Source organism: Octopus sinensis, linkage group LG2 (genome assembly GCF_006345805.1).
Source record: "Octopus sinensis linkage group LG2, ASM634580v1, whole genome shotgun sequence".
In the NCBI taxonomy this organism is placed as follows: Eukaryota; Metazoa; Mollusca; class Cephalopoda; order Octopoda; family Octopodidae; genus Octopus; species Octopus sinensis.
Genome location: NC_042998.1, coordinates 56483025 through 56505889, shown reverse-complemented (window position 1 = coordinate 56505889; position 22865 = coordinate 56483025). Strand labels below are relative to the sequence as shown.

At 34.2% G+C, this 22865-nt stretch overlaps 1 protein-coding gene across 2 annotated transcripts in view; it reads left to right on the top strand.

Moving 5' to 3' along the window:
- The window catches only part of LOC115232321 (E3 ubiquitin-protein ligase RMND5A), a 30225-nt gene extending 14629 nt beyond the window's left edge, over nucleotides 1–15596 (top strand). The window contains exons 4-9 of one of the 2 annotated variants that reach the window (XM_029802145.2): nucleotides 15–115; nucleotides 4641–4807; nucleotides 9356–9521; nucleotides 11969–12071; nucleotides 12641–12795; nucleotides 15469–15596. In XM_029802145.2, the coding sequence (XP_029658005.1) occupies nucleotides 15–115; nucleotides 4641–4807; nucleotides 9356–9521; nucleotides 11969–12071; nucleotides 12641–12795; nucleotides 15469–15532 (756 nt within the window). In that variant the 3' untranslated portion in view covers nucleotides 15533–15596. Of the gene's footprint in view, nucleotides 1–14; nucleotides 116–4640; nucleotides 4808–9355; nucleotides 9522–11968; nucleotides 12072–12640; nucleotides 12796–15438 lie in introns of both variants that reach the window. The other variant, XM_029802144.2, reaches the window with a different exon arrangement.
- The last annotated feature ends 7269 nt before the right edge of the window (nucleotides 15597–22865 follow it).

Here is a 22865-nt window from a genome sequence, read left to right as displayed (position 1 = left end):
TACATTATTTATAGGAAGCAGATCTCAATTTAGAAGAAAGTAGAAAAGAACCATTTTTGGAATTACATCGCATTTTAGAAGCTCTTAAAGAAAAAAATTTAGAACCTGCATTAAAGTAAGTACACATGTTCCTCTTTTGCAAGTGTCAAAGTTAAGATATATTTTAAAAACCATTGCTATTGAGTTTAATTACAGATATTTGCAAATTCCTTATCTAATTATAGATGTTATATTAATTTTATTTTATCAGTTTAACTATACATCTCATGTCAGGTTTGGAATTGTCCTTGTGTTATCCTGAGGCTAAATAGATTCTTTCAACGTATACTGATAGAGAGCTACTTGTCGGTTTGCTTGATGAATGCCTCCAAGTCAGCCATCATCAAACAAATCTATGATCAAAGGTGTTTCAGCTGTGACGATTTTGTTTTTAGTTTAGACAGAGTATACTAGGACTATATTAAATGTATTTCATTTTCCCCTTTTTTAAAGCAATTGTTCTTACAATTGGAGAATTTACTAAAAGAAAAAATAGTTTGTTTGCCTTTATATTGTTTCTTTGGTATTCTATATTTTCACATGACATCATAGGTGTGTTACTTTTTCTTCATTTCTGTTGAGTTATTATTCATTCATTACTAGCAGTATCGCCCGGCGTTGCTCGGGTTTGGAAGGGAAATAACTATATAAGCATTTTTAGAGAGTTACTTCCCTTATATAATAGCAAAAAATGCATTAAAAATGGGAAAAAATGATGGTAATTTATTTTTAAAATCGTAGACTCATCGTAGACGCGCGCTAGTACCCAGAAGGGCTCGATATGAATCACGACTATAAGATACCCGCTTTTGGTTAAACTGCACCGTAAAATGTGGGAGTAGTTAGGAATCTAAATCGTAGGAGACAGACACTCACACAACTTCACTTTTATATATAAAGATTTATTTTTCATTTGGATGATCTGTTAATAATAACCACTTAACTAGAATGTAGGAGTGGAACCTATTTTGTCAGTCAGGTAAATCCTGCATTTCTCTCTGCATTGTGACGTTTTAAAATCTTTGACTTTCTGTATACTTATCTCATAGTAAGTGGATGGCAGAATCAGTCAAGTGTTGGCTCAAAATACCTTGTGGTAATTGACTGTGCACTTTTATGTTGTAAGTTTAAATCTCTCCCAGTCAGCTTTGCTAATTATTAGTTGTGTATGTGTTTTCTCTTGTTCTGACATTACATGATATTTGTAAATGAGCCTAACTATCATATAAGTTATGCCATTCATTTCCAGTATTCCGAAAGACCTGTTTGGCCAAATATTTCCTTGTTTGGAAATGGGTAATGGTTGGTGAAAGGAAGGGCATCCAACCATAGAAAACCTATCTCAGTGAATTCCATCTGGTCCATGCAAGTATGAGAAAGTGGATGTTAAAATGATGATGAGAGTTGATAGAAATACTGGGATCAGCTGTGCCTAGATGATGCTGCTCTGACAAGGTCAAAGCCAAATGACTGACAACTGGTAAAAAAAAATGAAAGATTTGAATAATTATATTTAATATCATATTCCCATCTAATTCAGGTTATGACCCCTGATACTTATTGGCTATTAAAGGTGAGGAATTGACAGAACCTTTTGAGCATTGGATAGAATGTCTTGCTTTCTGTGATCCTCCTAAGATCAATTTTGCCTTTCATCCTTTTGTTGTCAATAAGTATTAAGTATGTGCATAGCTGTGTGGTTAAGAAGCTCACTTTGCAACCATGTTGTTTTAGCTTTAGTCTCACTGCATAGCACCTTGGGCAAGTGTCTTCTATTATAGCCCTGTGCCAGCCAATGACTCATGAGAGATTTTAATAAATGACAGTTGTGTGGAAACCCTTCAGATTAATATACCACTATTGACCAGACTATTGGATGTTGTTACACCCTGCTGGCTGCTTGCTAGGCAGGCAAGCTAACATTCCACCTGAGTAGACTGGAGCAACATGAAATGAAATGTTTTGTTCCTGAGTGCAACACTCTGTTGGTCTGGGAATTGAAACATTGATCTTGCAACTGTGAGTGCAACACTCTAACCACTAGACCATGCTCCTTCACACATACACACAACACAAGTGTGTCTGTGTTTGTCCCCTCAGTTTGGCAAATGAGACTGATAGAATAAATATTAGATTGAAAAATAAGTACTGGGGTAGATTCTTCTTTACCTGGATTGTACTTTTGATTCTGATTCTGAAGTCTAGCCATGCCACATTGTGTCCTTCCTGAGTATTACACTAAGGGTACACATGTCTGTGGAATACTCAACCACTCATGTGTTAACTTCATGAGTAGGAATTCAATTTGTTGAACTACTGAATGTTCATTGTTGAAAATGACAGAGAGCATTAAAGGTTTCTAGCATGAAGAAATTTATTTTCAGGTCTTGTTTGTTTGTATCTTCTCTTCTGCGGTTATAAATTCCTTAGATTATGTATTTCTGTTGGATGCTTGCTTAGTTTTTATTTCTTTTAATGGCGTCAAAGATAAAAAAAAATACAGTGTAGCCAGCTTTGTTTAATGTCTGTACGAATTTGAATGGTTTCATTATTTCGAGGTGACGTCTGATTTAACTCCCTTGACTTAACAGCCATGTATTCCTGCCACTCACCACACTTCAGAACATAGGATTGTAGGACTTTGACCCAACAGTAAAGGGACCCCTATGTAATCATTCAGTCTGTTAGAAAGAGCAGCCAAATCTTTGCCAAAGCCACCTTAGTATAGAGAAACAACATATTGATTAACCCTTTTGATACTAATCTGCCTGAGTCTGCCCTTGGTTCTATAACAAACTTGTTTTTTGTAAAGTGATTTACATTAAAATCTCTCAAAATTTCATGTTAATTTATGTTCCAAGTACCATGTTAAAAATGACAATTATTTTTAAAATTATGTGAAACGGAGATAATATATTTCAATAGAAATGTGGTAACAAACAATGTTGTTGTAGTTGTAGATATCCCTAAGCACACAGGATAGCTTTTGGTGGAATGCCTTTGATCATAAGTCTTTTGGATGAGAATTGATTTAAGGTTTCAATCAATAACAACATGGGAGACTGTCAAAAGCCTTCAGAATATTAAAGCTAGCAACATTACCTTTTTTAAAAAAATTTTTTTTATACAAATCCTTTCTGAAAGTAGTTGCAAACATTTTTTTAATAGGCAGTAAAACATTTTGTATGGTATTAGAATTTCATTATTGTGAGAATGTATATTAACACATAATCATTTGTTTAATTAAACACAAAATTTATTTTGTTGTTTAGTCCCAGTCCAGCCCTGATTGAACAGTTTTGTGATCAAAGGTATTTTGGTCATGACCATTTCAACTTTTTTTAGGCAGTTTATATAGGACTGCAGGTTCCAATTGTTTCTCCTTTTTTTTTTAAAGACTAAGGATATTTGATTGTTATTTCTATTAAGTTGTGCAGCAGGTTATCAGCTCCCTTGTTAACAAAGTTTATTTAGAATTGGTGGGTTAGTTGAATCAAACCAATATATATTACTGGTACATATTTTCACAATTCTAGTGGAATAGAAGTAAGGATGTTCTCTACTTGGTTTTAATTTCTGACCCATGAAGTATAGAACTAGATGCTGTTATAAAGCATCAGTTTTTCTCACAATGCTCTGTGCCAGTTTTGTCATCATCAATTCTTTTTTTAAAGCAAAATGTTAACATTTAAATTTATTAAATTTGATAAAAATTAGAAATATTTTTGTATGTATCTATTTACAAACCTGACATCGAAATTGAATTAATTACTCTTTGATATAGAACTGATATTGTATTGGTACATACAGTGTCATTGAATGCGACAACAATAAAATAGATACTCTAAAAAGAAGCAAAGGTATTTAGTTGCAACCTTTTACATTCTAAGTTCAAATTCTTCTGAAGTTTAGTTTGCTTTTCATCTTTCCAGGATCAATGAAATAAATACCTGAGTTTTAATATAATCATGTATATTCACCACAATATATTCTCCATATATATATAATCATATGTATTCTCTACCAAAATGTATGACCTTATGCTTATGAAAGAAGTTACTTTATTATACTGAGAAGGAATGATACTCATAGTCTTTGTAAATCTTCCCAAATTTAGGAGCTTAATTTAAGACTGTTATGGCTGCATAAAAAATAATTTTATTTGTTGTATAGATATTTATAATCTGTACCATCAACGTTCTAGTTGTAATGGGTGAAACTGCATCATTTTCTCAAAACATCTGGATTTTTTTAAAACCCATTTAAGGGATTGGGATTTTCACAAATTTGGATATAAATTGTTAGAAGAAACATTTTTCTTTTTACAGATTCATGCAGTCACTAAATCTTCAAGTGAGAATAGTGTTTATTTTCAGATGGAAGTGAAATCTCCATTGTAAAAATATATAATGTAGCAGTTTTGAATTTATGACTTTGTTGTCTGTAGTCCAACAGAAATTATGAAAATTGTTCAGTTGTGTATGTATTTGAAAAATGTATTGATTAAAATGAAAAAAAAAAAAAGCAAATTATTTTCTGCTATATATATAATATTGTTCAAAATAATTAAAATAATATTTTGTATATTTGTTTGTCAACAGATGGGCTGAGTCTAACAGATCAAAACTGATGGCTCAAAATAGTTCTTTAGAATTCAAATTGCATCGGTTACAGTTTATAAGTTTGATTCGCCAAGGTCAGAGCAAACAAATGGTAGCATTAATGTATTCCAAAAATTTTGCACCTTTTGCTAGCCAACATGCCAAAGGTGAGTATCTTTGTTTTACAGTAAAATCTGAATGATAACATGTTAGCTACATAATTATTGATTTCCTGAAGTTAGAAATTCCTAAAGAATTAAAATTAATTAGAGATTTGATGTATACACAGTTCACTAAAAACTTTGCTTTGTGCCTGAGATAATTTGAATATAGATGCTGGTGCCATGTAAATGCACTCGTGCTGGTGCTGTGTAAAAGCACCCAGTATACTCTGTAAAGTGGTTGGCATTAGGAAGGGCATCCAGCTGTAGAAACCATACCAAAACAGACTTGGAGTCAGAGTAGCTCTTCAGCTGCAGCTTTCTCAAACTAGCCAACTCATGCTAGCATGGAAAACGAACGTTAAATAGTGATGATGATAATGACTAAGATGAATCTGAAGTAGATAAACTGAGGAATCTGTTATAACTATAGTAAAAAAATAGTACCATATAGATTTTTGTTTAGACATGAAATTGGTTTTTTTTTTCTTTTAATAAGAGGAAATAATTTACTATACTCCAAAATATTAGTCAAATTAACAGGATTTGAAAGGCAATGTTGACAATGATAGGATATAACTTGAGAATCAGCTGCTAAGACTTTTATAATGTAAATATTGGACATAATAGGCACCACTTTGAGATGATGAGATCAACAGGCTCACTGACAGTGTTCAAACTATAAATACATGTACATTTGTTTGTGTGAAACCTGAATGTTATCGGTAACAAACAATCCAGTAGAGCTTGTTACATGTGCAGGTTATTGGTGAGGAGGGTTGCTAGATACTCAGCAAGACAAAAGTAAACCCTGTCAAAGGTACAGATGAGTTATTGACTAACAATAATTAGGGTAGGTGAGTAGGTGGCAAGCTGGCAGAATCATTAACACTCTGGGTAAAATGCTTAGTGGCATTTTGTCTGTCTTTATGTTCTGAGTTCAAATTCCACCGAGGTTGACTTTGCCTCTCATCCTTTTGGGGTTGATATAATCAAGTTGCCCACTTCCCCATAATTGCTGGCCTTATGCCAAAATTTGAAGTCCGTAATTAGGGTTGGTGAGTACTATCATGGAAAATTTCCAGAAGAGTACTTGATAGGAAGTTGCATCCTATGCTCTATGCTAGCAAATCACAACCAGGTGGTTTTGCAGTCCTACTGCACTGTGCCTTGGACAAGCTTCTTCCACTATACCCTTGGGTTGACCAATGCTTTGTGAGTGAATTTGGTGGATGGGCATTTGTGAAGCAGCCCATCATGTATGTATATATGTGTCTGCACGTTTGTTCATTTTGCACATCTTTACAACAGATGTAGGTTTGTTTATATACCCATAACTTAGCAGTCTTCATAAGAGAGACCTATACAATAAACACCAGGCTTAAAATAAGTACTGGGATCAATCTGATTGATTAAAAAAGAAAAAAAAAAAAAGAAATATAAGATTTAGGGCAGTACTTCAGCAAGGCCACAGTCCATTGACTGAAACAAGTAAAAGAAGAATCAAGTATAAAATAATATAGTTAAAACAGTAAAAAAAAATTATGTCTATTTTGAGAAGAGGGAGAATAGCAAGTGCTTTGGAGTTTAATTAGTAATGCAGAACTGTTTATAATGCCTAATAGCAGGGGACAGCCAAAGTTTAATATATTTAGTGTCAATATTCCTTGAATTTTGATTTATATTTATTTGTTTTAGTTTTAAATATCTAACTGATGGAAGCGAAATGTTATAAAAATTTAAAATGGGAAGATGGAGAAAGATAGTTGAATGAAAAATAAATTGTTATAACAATTGAAATACAAACCAGTTTAAACTAAATTTCAGTGTTTAAAAAAAAAAATAATGTAATTATTTATGCATTCATTTACTTGTATTGAACTTGTATTGATGTAAATTTATCAAAACAAAACGTTGAGTTTTCATAATCTGAAATTTTAAAGAGTAAAAAACAATATTTAAGCAATTTTTTTTTTTTTAAGAATGTAAATTGAAATTTCTAAATTTGCAATTGTTTTTCACTCCTTAATCAGTATTGATTATATGTAAATTGTTAAGAAAGGGTTGGTTAAATTAAAATCAATTTTTCTTGGAGTTTTTATCCTCAGATTATTTTATAGTTCTTGAGCTCTTATACAAAATGAGTTTCCCAATGAGACAATAGCATTTACCTCCCTTCGTTATTTAAAGTAACTTTTTCTATTCTCTCTTTCTCTCCCCATCTCTCTTTCTCTCCTCACCTCTCTCTCTCTTTTTCTTGATCTACTGTTTTTTCTCATAATTTTGTTTCATTAGATTTTTTTTCCTATTTCATATATACATTGGAATTTTTTGTATCTAAGGATAGTTTGGGCTGAAAGCATAAGATACCTTTAATTTTTTTGTCATATTTTATTTACTACGTACTAGAAACCCATTTAATATTATTGGACTCATGGAAGTTTTTTAATTATAATAAATGGACCCAAGTGAAGCCTTGAAATAATGTTTATGTATATATATATGTGTGTGTGTGTATGTATGTACATATTTAATTTCTAAAGTCACAAGGCGTCATATTTTAGGCTAGAATAAATCAAGTGTATTGACCAGCACTTATTTATTAACATCAGAAGAATGAAACCAAAATTGAACTTAGTGCTACTAAACTTTGCAAGGCATTTTTTCTGTACATCTATTGTTGTTTCATCAGAAACCCGTTGACATGTAGATATAATATATCTCTTCTTCTTACTCTTGTGGACATTGACTCTTAACTTGAGAGCACAAAGTCTTTCATTGGAGTTTTCATGGTTATGGTCTTAGACCAACTGCATGGTCTGCCAGCTCATATGTAGGATGTTTTTATGAGACACCACTCTTGTGGATGGCCATTGGCTCACAACGAGTTCATCCATCCTTTGACAAGTGTTGCTCATAGTCCTGCAGAGTGTCTGCAAACCCTTCCCATTTGGCAAACCAGATGAGGGAGGGTGGGGTTGTCATTGACCACCTGTCCATGAAGCAAGTAGTAGCAGGATTTTTCTGATCTGACCTGGGATATAATATATATTGAGTGGAGCAATTTATATTCAGGAATATTTTGTGTACCAGTATTTCTTGAATCTAAAAAAAAAAGCTTTACTTCTATCTGAGAAAAATATTTATTACTAGAAAAAAAACCCAGAATGTATATGAATGTTAAACAGAAATTGATATTCCATATTGTGCATCATCATCATCAAAATCATTTAACATCCATTGTCCATGCTGGCATGGGTTGGATGGTTTGACCAGAGCTAGTAAGCTGAAGAGCTGCATCAGGCTCCAGTCTGATTTAGCATGGTTTCTATAGCTAACCACTCTACAGAGTATGCTGGGTGCTTTTATGTGGTACCAGGGGAGTGCATCTACATTTCACTGGCATGAGTGCTTTTTTTACAAGGCACCAGCACAGCAAAATCATTTTATTAGCATCTTCTTGAAAATTTGTTAGTTTCAGTTGTTAATATGGTCTTAGATCAGCTGCATGGTCTGCCAGCTCATATCCGAGATCAGTTCAGGAAAATCCTGCTTCATGGACAGGTGGTTGATGACAAACCCCAACCTCCCTCATCTGACTTGCCAAGAAAAGTTTTGCTAGTAACCTACTCACTCAGTCAGGAAGGCCACAACTAGGAAGCTTGTCAAGTATTTCATATTTATTTTAATATTGACAGATATCAATATTATTTTTAACATTAATCCTAGCACTAAGGTGGCGAGCTGACAGAATCGTTAGCAGGTTGGGCAAAATGCTTAGTGGCATTTTCTCCATCTTTGCATTCTGAGTTCAAATTCTTCTGAGGTTGACTTTGCCTTTCATCCTTTTGTGTGTGTGGCGGGTGGGGTGGGGGGGGGGCAATAAAATAAGTACCAGCACTGGTGTTGATGTAATCAACTTAACCCCTCCTATGAAATTGGTAGCCTTGTGCCAAAATTTGAAACCAATATTAATACTAGCACTAACTGTATTATATTAATCCTAACATCATAAATTGAAATGTTAAACAACCCATTATGTTGTGCTCATAGCAAGATTTGCTCAGATTGCTGACTCACAAAATATAGTTAGTGGTACATATAAAATAGAATTAGAAAATAGTTTTGAAGGAAAGAAAAGTTTTGCTACTTGAACTGTTTGTATCAAGTTCTGAGTTCTGTAGTGATCTACACACTCAGTCAGGAAGGCCACAACTAGGAAGCTTACCAAATAAGTTTTGACCAGCTCTGGTAAATTCAGTTGTGTTAGTTACCAAAGAATCTGGTTACATTTTACTTTGATTAAGCAGTTTTTATAGAGAAAAGTAATTTGGTAAATTTTGTTGTATTTGGTTAGCAAAATTCTTGATGCAAACTCATGTGTTGAAACTTATTTTGTTGTATTTTGGCAGATTATCCAGCCACAAAATGGAACAAAAATAAAATTATTAAAAAAAAAAAAACTCAACTTTAGAAATTAAATTTTCTGTGTGATAAAATATGATTGAAAATAAAAATGTTTCTGTTTACATTTTTTACTTCTTTTCTTTTTAGATCTACAGGTTTTAATGGGAAGTCTGTTGTATCTACACCAGGATATTGAAAAGTCACCCTATGCATATTTATTTGAACCTATTTATTGGGCAGAAATTTGTGATGTTTTCACGCGTGATGCCTGTTCGTTAATGGGATTGTCAGTTGAAAGTCCCCTTACAGTCAGGTAAGAAAATCTTTAAAAGCAAATTTTATTTTTATCATTTACTGAAATAAACATAATTGTGATCATTTGTAAAATAGTGAGAGTTGTCTAATTAACAGAGGAAGGGGTGACAGGCTGAATTACATACACAAAAAAAATTAATTAAAAAAAATATCTATAATTAATTAGATGGATGGCCATGCCAGTGGCCTTCAGGCTGTAAGCCAACAGTTACAGGAAAAAATAGATTGGAGCTAAAACGTTGAGACTGAACTGGAAGTAAAAAGGCATTTTTTTTCCTGTTAAATTCAGGAATGGTTGTAGCTCTGGTTGTATTGATGAAAAGCTTGCTGGCCCAACAAAAACTTTGTGAGTGGTTTTGGTAGGCAGCAAGTGGAAGGAGTCTGTTTGTCTGTGTGTGTGCACTCTTGTCTTGATATTAAAAGATGGCTATAAACAAGCATCCCCATCATACAAGTGATGTTTATTTCCAGTGAAATATTATCTTGCTTAGAAGCAGGTGAGGGTTGATGGCAGGAAGGGCATTCGGCTGTTGAAAATCTGCCTCAAGAAATTCTGTATAACCCATGCAAGCATGGAAAAGTGGATGTCGAAAGGAAAACGTTAATAGCAGCTGAGGAATGGATGGAAGGCAGGTTTAAATTAAATGTTATTTTGAAGAAGAGAAATAAGATCTAGAAGGTAACAGACCACTCTACTGGAAGAGGGAATAGTTGCAAGTGTTTGTGGGAGAATGCAAGAATTGTGTAAATAAACATGCATTTATGTATAGGGAAGATAAAGGAAAGATGTTTGAGAATATGATTTAACCCATTAGCATTTAAACTGGTCATATTCAGTCAGATCTAGCATCTCACATCTATCCTACAATGTCATTCTAAAAATAAACAATCACATCATTGAAATCTCAAAGCTATGTGATAATGCATGGTTAAGTCAAAACAATGTGAATAAACAAACAGAACATTTGATGGAGTAATCTGAATGCTAAAGGGTTAAGAAACCAATTAGGTAAAAAATGATGTAATATTTGTGAAGGTTTTTGTTGATGTGCTAATTCGATAAGGATAGGTGAACCAAATGTGTTTATGTGACATGAGCTGGTGACATGATGAGCAGGCTCATGTGTGTTTACATTCCACGTTCTCCATGAAAACATTTAACAAAAAAGAAAAAAAATTGTTGTATTGTTATTCCTTTTCAACAAATCATGATCCCAGCTCTGTGCTTTTGAAGATGAGTGAAACGAAGTGTACTTTAATTGAAAGACAAAGGTTAGCTACAGGAAAGACACCAGCTGTAAAACAATGTCTCAGTATGTGTTTATTCAATGTATGCTAGTGTGGAAAAGTGGCTGTAAAATAAACAAGTGATTGATATGCACTCATTCATGATCATGTGTGTATACACACACACACACACTCACACACATCCATATATATATATATATATATATATATAATTTACATACACATACATCATCAATTGAGACACATTTTCTCCAGCCAGATGTCCTTCCTGTTGCCAACCTTTACCTGTTTCCAAATAAGGTAATATTTTGTCATGGCAAACATCTGAATGTCACTGCTTGTATGACAGTGATAATCATTTTACAACTATCATGTGATGTCAAGGGAAGGAAACACACACACACATACACTCATAATCACCATCCCTTAACGTCTGTTTTCCATGCTGGTATGGGTTGGATGGTTTGACTTGAGCTGGGAAGTCGCACCAGATTCCAGTTTGATTTGGCTTCGTTTCTATAGTTGAATGCCATTATATATGTGTGTGTGTAGATGCTTTTTCCAGTTTCCATCTACCAAATCCACTTGCAAAGATTTAGTTGACTTGGTGCTATAGAAGTTGACACATACTCAAGGTGCCATGCAGTTGGATTGAACTTGACACCCCATGATTGGGAAGCAAACTTCTTACTACACAGAAACCTATTTTATATATATATATATATATATATATATATATATATATATATATATATATATAATTATAATTAGTGTTCAGCTAATTGTTTCACCACATACCGAATTTAGAAATAGGAGTTAAAATTTCCTTTTCTGCTACTATGGAGATTCTTATAGTAGCAGAAAAGGAATTTTAATTCCTATTTCTAAATTTGGTATGTGGTGAAGCAATTAGCTGAACCCTAATTATAATTATGTGGATAATTTTACCTATAAAGGTTATTTTAACGTACCGATCTACTTGGTAAAATTATTAATTAATTTAATTAATAAATTTTACCCTTCTATTATTAATTTAAAATATATATATGTAAGAAAATACAAACTGGGACAAGAACGCAAAACATTTAGAAGACGATACAAAAAACAGGGACGGGACATTTGAAGCCTTCAATCTTCAGTCAAGAACCGGATTATCCTCGCAATTTCGGCTGATTATATATTTCTCATTGTTTTTAGTATGCGTGCCGGTTGTATTGCCCTGCCTCCATTGTTGAGCATTAGACAAGTTATGCAGCAACGCCATTGTACCAGTGTTTGGACAGCTAAAGATGAACTACCTGTAAGTATAGATAGAACTTTGTAGCTATTTACTGTGCAAGACTATATTTAACAGACTTTATTTGTTGTAGTCACTGGTAATTAATAAATGGAAAGGGTTTAAGTCTGCTGTGTCTGAAAACCAGTGTTAAGTTATAACATTTTTTGTATGTAAACAGGACTCCAGATCAGATGTAAGTGCGACCTTGGTTAAAATTGTAACGTAAGCTTTCTATATGAAAGAAAGAGCCATAACAAGAAAATCACAATTATGTTCCACTTCATTCTACCATCTCCTAAATATTTCTGTCAGAATTTGCTTATATATCCACGGAACTAATGATTGCGAGGACTACTCACATAAGTTCTCTGTAAGGCCCATTTCATACCAGCTATACATCTTCATCTACCTTCTATGTAAGGTAGATGTTGTATCTTTGTTGTACTTGTCTCAGACTATTAAGTCCCAACCACAACCTTATCCCACATCTTACTCAATATTTCTTCTTTTGTTTTACTTCACATCAATTATATATCCTCTGTATTTCCACCAGATAATGTCTCATGTATTTGAATATCTGTGATTTTCAGGTTGAAATAGATCTTGGTAGTGAATACCATTATCACTCCATGTTTGCATGTCCTATTCTAAGACAACAAAGCAGTGATAGCAACCCACCAATGAGATTAATATGTGGTCATGTCATATCTCAAGATGCACTAAACAAATTGACTAATGGAACAAAGTAAGTCTTCAACAATGATTAAATATTTTCCTTTCCATTTTCTTCTCATGATTTTCTAATTATGTCTTTAACACATTAGGCCATTTCAGAATAAGAATATTCACAAGCATTGATATGTTCTAGGATCTGCACATACACACTCACACACACACATATATATATCTTACATATTTTAATGCCTTTCATGCTAAGGTAAGGTAGTTATCAAACAAAAAGCTATAGACTTGCTCCTGTCTTACATTTCTTAAAAATAGGTGATAATATAATTCAGGTATTCTAAATATGAAGCAATATCTCCTAACTAGTGAATGAATACTGGTTTAACTTGAAATTTGAAGTTGTTTTTACCTTATATATTTCTTGGAATCTCTTTACACAATTTAAAATCAAACCCTGGCCACCACAATATCATTTTTCATCTGTATACTCATAAAAGTATATATTGAGATTTTTTTTTGCCTAGTTTTATACTAATTAAGTTTGCTTATTTGCATAAATTCATTTGCAGTGGATTGTTACAAGTACTGATATTTTAAGGAACAACCTTCTTTGAAGAATAAAAAGAACTTTAAGAATGTGTCACTTTGTTGGTACTGATGCCTTTCCATGGCATACATACTTATCCAAATTTGCAGACTTTTCTAAATGGATTTTGCTGGTGCTGACCACACTTGCTTTCCTCAGATCCTATTCTTTATTTATCCTACTCAGATAAAATCATTATATTCCTTTATCTTGCACTGATAAAGCAAATAGCAAACCATTTGCATTTGGATATCAGTTGGAGACATTTTACCTGTTCTGTAAATGTCTACTGAAAAAGCTTTTAATGCTAAAACCTCCATTACTAAACTAGAATGCTATTTCTAAATAATTCATTAAAAATTTGAAAGTACTCCGCTCCAATGTAGCTATTTTCTCAGCTTTGGCAGAGTGATAGTATAAGAATCTTTGTTATCAGTATAAGAAACTATTTCCTTTTGTTCAATCAAAATGCTTAATTTTTTTGTATTTTAGTTCCTTCATAATAGCCTATAAATGTAGCTAACTGTAGTTACTAAACTCTGTAGGGAACCCAGAGCAAGCTATCCTTGTCAGATTACAGTTTGCCATTTTCTCATATGCTTGCCTCTATTTTCTCGAATTATTTTAGTCTTTAACAGCAATATTCTCATAGGGAATTTCTTAAAATATTACATTTATAATATCTCCCAATAATTTAGAGGATGAAATTGAGTGCATCAGTCAATCAACTTAGCTGTCTTGACTGGCATGAGCATTTTTGAGATATCTAGCAAAATCTCATCATTTTTGTGACTTGCCCTATTGAAAAGACCTACAAGTTTTGACTTTACCACTTTTTGTATGTGTATTACTATGTTATCCAATGTCCCTTTCCTTTTTACAAGATAGCAGGGTGTGTGATCCCAAGATTTAATTATTTCTAGTTCAGTGATTGTTTAGAAGCTCTCCTTTTTGACTCAAAAGCAAATCAAAACATGGTAGATTTCTTTAGTCTAACATTAAATCTAAGCATTAACAGGTACATTTAATTCAAACAAACATTACTTATTCATTCTATAAAACTTGCAAGGTAGCAAGCTGGTAGAAATGTTAGCATGCCAGGCGAACTGCTTAACAGTATTTCATCTATCTTTACGTTCTGAGTTCAGATTCTGCCAGGGTCAACTTTGCCTTTCATCCTTTCGGGGGTCGATAAATTAAGTACTGCAGTCAATTTAATCGACTGGTCCCCTCCCCCCAAATTTCGGGCCTTGTGCCTAGAGTAGAAAAGATTCTATAAAACTTCCGTTTCTCTTCGTGATCATAAAAATACATCTGGTTTATTGTAGTAAAATAAAATAAAAATGAAGGTTGATATCAAATTTGATAGTAAATCTCTTTGGTTAAAATAGCAAAACATTAATAAAACATTAAAGTAAATTATGTAATTATGGGTATTTAGCAGTTAAAAAACAAATAATTCTAAGATGATGTTCTTTAATATAAGTGCTTTCATTTACAATAAGGAGGCTTAGGAAAGATTTTGTAGATTTTTAGTTTTGGTATTTCTTAGAGATTTTTTGAACTAAAAACATTTTTCTACATTCAATATTGTTTTAAAGCTTGATTTATTAGAATTCCATTGATATTTCATGCTAGTGTAAACAGCAATAATAAGAGTAATTTCAGTATAGTTTTTGTTATTTTTCATTTGTTATTATCATTCAGTTAATAAAATACTATAATTTATCAAACTGTGAATCTGTACTTTCAAGCAGTTTTTCTGTTGAGTTTATTACCCTGCCACACACATGCACACACTGATTGTTTAAATTTTAATAAAATTTTCATTTTATTTAATTTTTTTTCCCCATAATTGAATTAGAATTTAAAGCATTAATTATATTTCATAGTGTTATGTCAGTATAATTAAATTAAAACATTTTTGGTGTTGGAGGTGGTGGTGGTGTGTGTGTGTGTCTATGTATGCTTATGTATGTGTGTGCATGTGTATTCCTTTACATAGCAGCAGTTGGAACATGGTTACCTAATTATATTGGCGGTTAAACATCTTTCTACATTCAAGTACATGTACTAACTTATTGCTAAATGCCTGTTGTGCTGTTTTTGTGCAAACAGTACAGTTTCGGCATTCCTTTCTCGTTCCAGAGTCAAGTGTCCCTATTGCCCCATGGAACAGATTCCTGCAGATGCTAAACGAATATACTTTTAAACCAACTTGACTTTTTTTTCATATTGTCTCTCCTTAAAAATAATAAATTCATATCCTTAATTTATCTGTTGCTTTATTTCTATCCCATTTCCCTACTTTTCTTTTCCTTTTTTTTTTTATACTGTGTGGACTTACACTTTTAATAAAAAGATTCAGCTCTTCAAGTCCTCCTGAAAATGTATTTAAAATTTATGAGATCATATAAAAAATAAAAATTCTTTTATTAAAGATCTTTATCTCTTTTGGTTATTTTGCTATTTTTCATTTCTTTTTCTCATTATTTTTTTCTTTTTCATTAATTTGTCTGTATGATTTGTCATTGATTATTTAATTTACACTTCATGAATTATGTTCATGTCAATCAGAATTCCAATATATTTAGCAATTAGTGTGGGTTCTAAAGGTTTGTTTATCTGAGCTAAATTTGTTAAAGTGATGTAGAGACAACTGAAAGGACAGTTAAATAGGCAGATTAATAGATACTCAATTTGTTCCTACAGACTGGACAACTGTTTAATCTGATAAAGCTAACTTTCAAGCTCTGTTTGATGCCACTGTAGCCTGGGCAAAATGCTTAGCAGTATTTTGTCTGTCTTTACATTCCAAGCTCAAATTCCACTGGGATCAACTTTGCCCTTCATCGTTTTGGGGTCAATAAAATAAGTACCAATTGAGTACTGAAGTCAATGTAACCAACTAGCCCCCTACCTTAAAATTTCAAACCTTGTGCCTACAGTAGAATAGATTATGATGATGATGATTGTATGTTGTTTTTTTTTTTTTTACATGGATCTCTTAAGTCTACATGACAGACAAACGAATCTCTTTTTTTGTGATTTCAGTAGGGAAGACCCTTATTTTATGTTTTACTTGACTCCGTCATTGGACTGTGGCCATACTGGGTCACCACCATGAAGGACTGTAGTTGAAAAAATTGACTTACTACTTATTTTTTAAGTCTGATACTTATTTCTATCAGTTTTTATTGTCAAACTGCTAAATTACTGGGAAGTAAACAAACCAACACCGATTGTCAAGCAGTAGTAGTGATAAACACAAAGACACATATATATGACAGGCTTTCACACAGTTTCTATCCACCAAATTCACTCGAGTCATTGGTTGACCTGGGGCTATAATAGATGAAACTTAACCTAAGCACTGTGCAGTAGGATTGAACCCAAAACCACTTGGTTGCAAAGTGATCTTAATCACATGGACATGCCTGCACCTTCAGATAGGTTGTCTTTGGTTTATTTTATGAATAGTCATGTAGATCCTCTACAGCAAGACATCTGTTTGCTCTGGCCTTTTCCCTTGTACTTTTACCCCTCATTTCCCAGCGTAAAACTGCACCCTAGAGGTTCATAGTCTTCCAAGCTGCAGAGCATGAAACAGGCACTCGATACATGCTGTAAAGTAGTTGGCATTAGAAAGGACATTTAACCATAGAAGCCATGTCTAAGCAAACCTAGGGGCATGGTGCAGTCTTTGTGCCCCTCAGATCCTGTCAAACTGTCCAAATCTTGCTAATATGAGCGTTAAATGATGCTGATGACATTGAGTACAACACTACCATAACCAAGATGTGTGACCTCTCAAAGTGTCAGCAGTTTTTAAACCTATTATGTCTATGGTTACAATATGATAATTCTACTTAACGTCATTCCAACTGCAACTATATATTCATACACTAGAAGACTACTGCCATCCCTCACCAATAATGACTAGCGCTAAACAGTTCTACCTTGCATATTAACAATTCATGAGAATATTACTTACGTTATATAACACCTCTACACTGCCACAGCTCCTGTTGCTGTTGTTACTGCTGAAATTATGTGGAGGCGCGTAGCTTAGTGGTTGGGGTATTCGGCTCACGATCATAAAGTCGTGAGTTCGATTCTCGGCGGCACGTTGTGTTCTTGAGCAGGACATTTTATTTCACGTTGCTCCAGTTCACAAAGATGGCGGAAATGAGTAGTATCTGTATTTCAAAGGGCCAACTTTGTTACATCCTGTGTCACGCTGAATCACTGAAAACTATGTTAAGGGGACGCGTGTCTCTGGAATACTCAGCCATTTGCATGTTAATTTCACGAGCAGACTGTTCTGTTGGCCAGACCAACTAGAACACTCGTCGTCGTAGCCGACGGAGTGCCAGTTTAGTTTTACTACTGAAATTAACAGTTTTCTGTTACTGAAGGAATGTTGGAACTCGTTGAGTTCATGTTGATCTGCTGATGTCTATCCAACATCTCTAAATATTCAAATCAAATAATGGAAACAGCAGCTGCCCGCTATCCGAACCAATTTAAGACTTTAAAGTTCGTTTTCCAATGTCTCATTTCCCTGGAAATGTTCCTAGGAATACCGCCTGATGGATAAAGATCAGCTGCAGTAATCTTAGAATGTCACTTCTATTACAGTCTGTTGGTTTAAATTTACAAGTTCGTGAGGATCAAACCAACTGTGAGATAAAAGTCAGTGACGTCGTCATGGACAATGCTCAATGGCAAAAACAAATTGGTCAGTGTTGAATGCACAAAATATCACGTAGACTACTCATAGAAATAGTCTGGGTTTATTAGTCATCACCTGACTCAGTGGAGATTAGAAAACCAGTTTCAATTCGACTATCAAAAGATTCTGGAAAATTGCAGCCATCTTTAATAACTTGAGTTGTAAAGACTCTGGTGGACAAATTCTAATTACCCAATGTTTTTGATTTCATAACCGATATGCAATGGTATTTGGTGGGTGGTCTTAATGAAAGTTGGGGAATATTTTGCTAAGTGGTTTTGTTTGCTGTCTGGGAATGAGGTGCTATCTGAGGATGAGGTATTGTAATTGGCTTGGTGATGTATGTTTGCGTGGGTGATAAAATTTTAGGTTATAAAATTAATTAAGTTTTAATCTCGAGGCGGTGAGCAGACAATCATTAACGCGCCGATCAATAATACTTAGCGGTATTTCGTCCATCTTTACGTTCTGAGTTCAAATTCCACCGAGGTGGACTTTGCCTTTCATCCATCCCGGGCTGGTAAAATACCAGTTGAAGCATGGGTGAATGTTAACGGCTTTCCACCTCCACCGAAAATTTCTGGCCTTGTACCAACAGTTGAAATCAATATTATATCACCAATGTTGTTAACTGTACTGTTTCACAATCAAGTTTTGAATACGGGTGTGGACTGAAAAGTTCATAAGCTGACTATGAAAGTGGTGTTAAAGCTGGAAAATCTTGCATGCATTAATTTCAGATCTTATTAATAACTTTATTGTTTCTTTCCAGGTAAGCTAACATCTGATTGTTTAAAGAAGACTTCAAAAATAACTAGTAGCGACTTCTTTTGAAAATCGACAAAATTTGGCATCGTGGTGTTATCAAGTACCTGTCGAAAAGGGATTTAGATCCCTAGGATATTCATGCTGACATGATTGCTACTTTAGAGGATGACACTCCAGATTAATCAACAGTCCAAAAGTCGGCAGTTGAAATAGGAGTGGTAGGGAAAATGTTGAATATGATCCAACGTCTGAACGTCCTACAACTGCCACCATCGCAGAAAACATTGATTGCGTTCACCGCATAGTGATGGATGACAGGCAACTGAATTGAAAATCAATTAGCCAATGCTATTAGCATATCCTGTGAGAGAGTTGAGTAGATACTGCTCAAAGAACTCGACATGACGAAAGTTCGTGCTCGGTGGGTGCAACGTTTTCTGACACCTGATCAAAAGCGTACCAGGCTAATCAAATCACGGAAAAATTTGACAATGTTTGAGGCAGATCCAGCTGGTTTCCTTTAACATTTTCTAAGACAGGATGAGTGTTGGCTTCATCTCTTTGAGTCAAAGACAAAGAGATAATCCATGCAGTGGAAACGCACCTGTTCCAAAGAAGGCCAAGGTCATTTCATCTGCAGGAAAGGTGATGACCTCAATTTTTTTGGTGGGGTGCTAAAGGCATTGTTTATTGACTAGCACTATGCCAAGTTACTGAGGCAGTTGCAAATGACTATTAAGGTCACACGCCCAGGAAAACTGACGAAAGGAGTCTTGTTTCATGAGGACTATGCTCCTATACACAAGTCGTTAGTTTCAATGACTGCTGTGTGTGACTGTGGCTTTGAACCGGTTGGTCACCCTCCGCATTCTCCTGATTGGCTCACATCTGACTATCATCTGTTCCCCAACATGAAAAAACACTTAGCTGGGAACTAGTGTCCCAGTGATAATGATGATGTTACATCTGCTGTTGAGGACCTCATTTTAGCGACAGGATAAAAGCTTCTCTACTAATGGGATCGAAGCACTGTAACACTGATGGAAGTAAAGTATAGACCGTACGGAGGACTATGTCGAAAAATAAACCTCATTTGGCCACATTCCATAAGAGTACCTTGGTCAGCTTATGAACTTTTCAGTTGTCCCTCGTACGTGGACATCTTCGATAGCCTTAATTTCTAGTGTAACATTGTTTCGTAAGAGTTTCCGAATTTCATTTTTTACACGAAATTGTATTTATGTTATTTATAACATCGTTCGTGCGTTTGTACTGGTTTTAGCTTTTAGGTTTTAAGGTTAGGGTTTTAGGCTTAGGATTATAGGGTTAGGGTTAGGGTTGTCATAAATAACAGTGACAAACGAAAAATACACTGCCGGAAGTTCTTGTTGACAAACAACGGCAGTAATTTTATTCAGCTGAATACACGTCATTGATTAGTTAAAATTATCGAAATAGGACTACTTTGACGTGAAATTACTTCGTAAATATAAGTTTTTCTCAAAAATGCTAAGAGTAAAAGATGGTTTATATGACGTGGATATCTTCGATAGCCTTAATTTCTAGTGTAACATTTGTTTCGTATAAGTTTCCGAATTTCATTTTTTTACACGAAATTGTAAAACTACACCTGTTGTGAAGGAGACTGTCTTGTTTGAGTTGAGTATAATTGGAATGTTTCTTTTTTTATTGAAAGGGTGGAGGCCTATATTGTATCTAATATATCATTTTATTTCCTAATGTATTGATGGGACTAATATATTGTGTGCACATCGTTGTCGTAAAAGCAATGATGCCAAATGTGACACTCTATAAAAATGTTTATGATTTCATGATCAATGTGCAATGGAATCGTGCAGGTGGTCTGATGAAAGTTGAGGAATTGTTTACGAAGTGGTTTTGTTAGCTTGGGCTGTAGAGCAGAAGGTAGTGTCAGGAGAAGAGGTTTTGTAGTTGGCTTCGCGAGGCATGTTTGTTTCCTAACGACTTGTTGAGCATAATTCTGAATATTTGGGTATTTTATGGAGATGGTATATAATTTTATTGACGAATGTTTTTATGGGTCTAATACATTGTGTGCACGTCGTTACACTTACGTCCTGTATGGCACGGTAAATACTATAGGTTTGGGCGTCATTTAACTTTCTTAGTTTTCTAAGGGAATCGTAACTCCTAAAATTTTATTTTATTTTCCGTGTGATTTTTAGTTGCATTCATTGTTATTTGGTGTTGCCGAGAAGAGTGACAAAGAATTTGGTGAATGTTACTTTAAGATTATTGTTGAAGAGCGAGATTTCTGCGTAATTTAATTTGTTTATCTAGTTGTGCAGTCGCAGGTTTGTAGAATGCTGATGGGATGTGTGCATGTGATACCACGTAAATATGAGAATGGTTTTTGTGAAAACGTGGAAAGATTGTGCAGGTAGGGGTTGAGAAGAGTGGGTAAAGGGACACAAGACTGTAGGTTCTGGAAATGTTGTACACGATATAGGTTAACAAACATTCGAAGTTCTTTCTTAAGGTGATATTGCGTACTATTATTCTTGATGATATGTTTTTCCTGTACTACGTTTGTGAAGAGTGTGGTGGTTTAGAGTAATGGTGTGAATCCATGCTGTAATTTGTAAAAGTGCGAGTTTATAATGTCAAAACTTTCTAAAACATTTTGAAGAAATTTAACTTGGTTGACTTGTTGTGCAACCGCATAATACCTAAAATGGTGTTGGGATGTGTGTAATAAAAGAGGTGTCATAACAATATTAAAAGTAAATGGTGGGTGGCCTGACGAAAGTGGTTTTGTTAGCTTGTATTTTTGTTAGGTTGGAGTGTAGAGTTTTGTTAGTTTGGGCTAAGTTGTTTTGTTAGCAGAAGGTGCTGTCTGTGAAGGAGGTGTTGTATGAGGAGGTGGTACTGTCTGAGGATAAGGTCTAGTAGCTGGCTTGGTGAGGTATGGCTGTATGGGTGACAGGATTTTAGGTCATTGAATAAATTTTCTTTTAATATTGTTATGACACATCTTTTGTTATTTGTAGTCTCGACAGTTAAGTGTTGAATTAGTTTCCAAATGACTTGCATCAGTTGAGAATAATTTTGAAACTTTGTGTTTTTTTAATGGACAGGGTGGCAACCCATTGAAGATCCATTGTATTATTTTATTGCCTGTGTTGATAGGTCATGTATGAATGAGAATGATTTTTGTAGAGATGTGGGAAGATTGTATAAGCATAGGTTGAGAAAAGTTAGTAAAGGAACTCGATACTGCAGGTTCTGGAAATGGTGCACACGATATAGGCTAGCAAACATTCCACGTCGTTTCTTAAGGTGGTACCAAGTACTTTTATTCTTGAAGATAATACGTATTTTATGTATTACATCTATGAAGAGTGTAGTGGTTTAGAGTAATAGTGTGAATCCGTGTTGTAATTTGTAAGTGTGCAAGTTTATAATGTCAAATCTTTCTAAACATTTTGTGTTTGATGTATGTCTAAGAGGCTGCGACATACGGATTTTTCTTGAACATTACAATTTCAGTAAACTAATAGAACTAAGAGATTTAGCAGTATTATTACAAGAAGTTCTAGACGCTGGTGAGAACTGCGATTCCTTCAGGCCCTTAGTGCTTTTGGCGTATATTTTGTATGGCCACAAAACTAACGAATTTTTAGAAATATGTATTCTTTTCTGGGTGTCTGATGGAAGCAAGAATAAAAATTGTTGTTGAGGCGGAAGGTGCATAATTTTCGTTCTGTGTGGTGTTCTGGTGTCTCATTTTCTTGAAATGTCTGACAAGGGAACTTGCTTGATTTTGCAGTATGGCTGCTTTACTAAATATTGTTATTATAAGATGGGATGTGATGTGTCAGTTGCTGTTGATGATGTTCCTAATTACATATTTTCTATTCCATGCAACAAAAGTAATGTTGGATTGAAATAACCATATTGTCTATCATATTCAATGTAAATACACTGTAATAGGCAAAAATGAATGCAGCATTCGTCTGGAGATAATATCGGCTATGGACGCACTGTGATTAAAACGTTG